Source organism: Setaria viridis, chromosome 3 (genome assembly GCF_005286985.2).
Source record: "Setaria viridis chromosome 3, Setaria_viridis_v4.0, whole genome shotgun sequence".
In the NCBI taxonomy this organism is placed as follows: domain Eukaryota; kingdom Viridiplantae; phylum Streptophyta; class Magnoliopsida; order Poales; family Poaceae; genus Setaria; species Setaria viridis.
Window position 1 is genome coordinate 48,087,077 of NC_048265.2, and position 1,539 is coordinate 48,088,615.

General features: G+C 52.4%; 1 protein-coding gene across 1 annotated transcript; it reads right to left on the minus strand.

Moving 5' to 3' along the window:
• Nucleotides 1-381: 381 nt before the first annotated feature.
• LOC117850103 (uncharacterized) lies at nt 382-1,305 on the minus strand. The gene has a single exon (XM_034731891.2). The coding sequence runs from the start codon at nt 1,224-1,226 to the stop codon at nt 816-818; it is 411 nt and encodes a 136-aa protein (XP_034587782.1). The 5' UTR covers nt 1,227-1,305; the 3' UTR covers nt 382-815.
• Between the last annotated feature and the right edge of the window lie 234 nt (nt 1,306-1,539).

A 1,539-nucleotide genomic window follows, 5' to 3' on the forward strand; every position in this document is an offset into this window, starting at 1 on the left:
GCAACTGAGCGCGTTGCGTTGGGATGTGCTTGGTAGCTGCATTAGGCGGCATGTCTTTCTTGGGTATATCTGACTGCCTGCCTGCCCAACGCATTACCTGCTGCAAGCTACATCCATCTAGCTAGCTGTGTACCAACATCAGTTAGCTTTTCATTTTCTTTTAACCCTTTTCAATTCCTCTAGTTGCTGATGATATCGCTGAACTGCTCAGCATGCTTTGTTTCGAATTCGCAAAAATTCACTTTTAAAACTCAAGTATGTATGAGTTGTAGGATGTAATCAGCAACCAGTCAGGGTCAGCTACCTGCTGACTATACAAGCTGTATATCTGGCTAGGCTAGCTGCAGATTCAACAAGAAGATTGATCCCACAACAAATGAATTGCAAGAAATGACAAGACAAAACATGAATTTTCAGTACATTTTAATTAGCAGGAAAAAAAAAAGGAATCAACAGACACACCTTCATCAGAGACGTGAAGAATTGCAATTTCTAGCATCTACATCGTCATGCAAACAGAGAGTTAAGCCAACATGACGATGCTCATGACTACCTCTCGCATAATCAGTAGATTGACTGATACAAAGAAAACACGATGCATAGCTAGGCAACTGCATCAAATCAATGGAATGGCTGATCTCATCTCTCTATATACCAAGTTGTTCTTCCAAGCCATGGCGCCGAAGGAAACCTTGGGTGATCTCCGGCGCAAGAGAACAGATCGAGTAGTAAATATTAAGAAGACGACGACGCAAACCAACCGTGTGGCTGCAGGTTAAAAGGACCTGCTGGTAGGCTGACGACCGACCCATCGATCAGCAGGCGTAGAGCTGTGCGAGCTCCCTCATGGCGGCGCCGTCGCCGCCGCGGAGGTCGTCGGCGGCGTTGTCCAGCATCCACAGCAGGTGGTCGAACAGCACCACCTCGCAGCTGACGACGACGGTCTCGTCGTCGTCGTCGTCCTTATTCCGCCGCCCCTCGTCGATGAGCGCGGCGATCAGCGGGTGGCTCAGGTGCTCCGCGCTGATCACGTACCGCCGCCGCGAGCTGCCCACGAACACCACCGCGCCGCCGCCGGCAGAGGCCGCCGGCTCCTCCTCGCCGCCGGCGGCGTCCCTTGTGGACATGGAGCGGAGGTTGCTGTAGGGCGCCGAGCTCGGCCGCAGCGCCCCCACCCGCGACAGGCTCTTGCACCTGCGCAGCACCACGCTCCTGAACCTGTTCATCTCTGAACACGACACACACAGCTCTGATCACCAGCCTAACGCCGACACATACACAACAGCTTGTTGGTTATATACGTGGGGGTGGTGGCACGTCGTCGTTGTGGGCAAGTGAGGACGACGTCACTACCGGAACGTTGAAGTTTGCCGTGTCCACGGTACATGGCGAAGCTTAAAAAACACTCGGCAAAGTTTTTGCCAAGTGTTACAAAAGCAACGTGACAGCATAAAGATGGTCACGGCGTGTTTGTTGAGTGTCTAAACGGATGGGCACTCGGCAAACATGCCTTTTTTGCCGTGTACCGGCCCGGACACT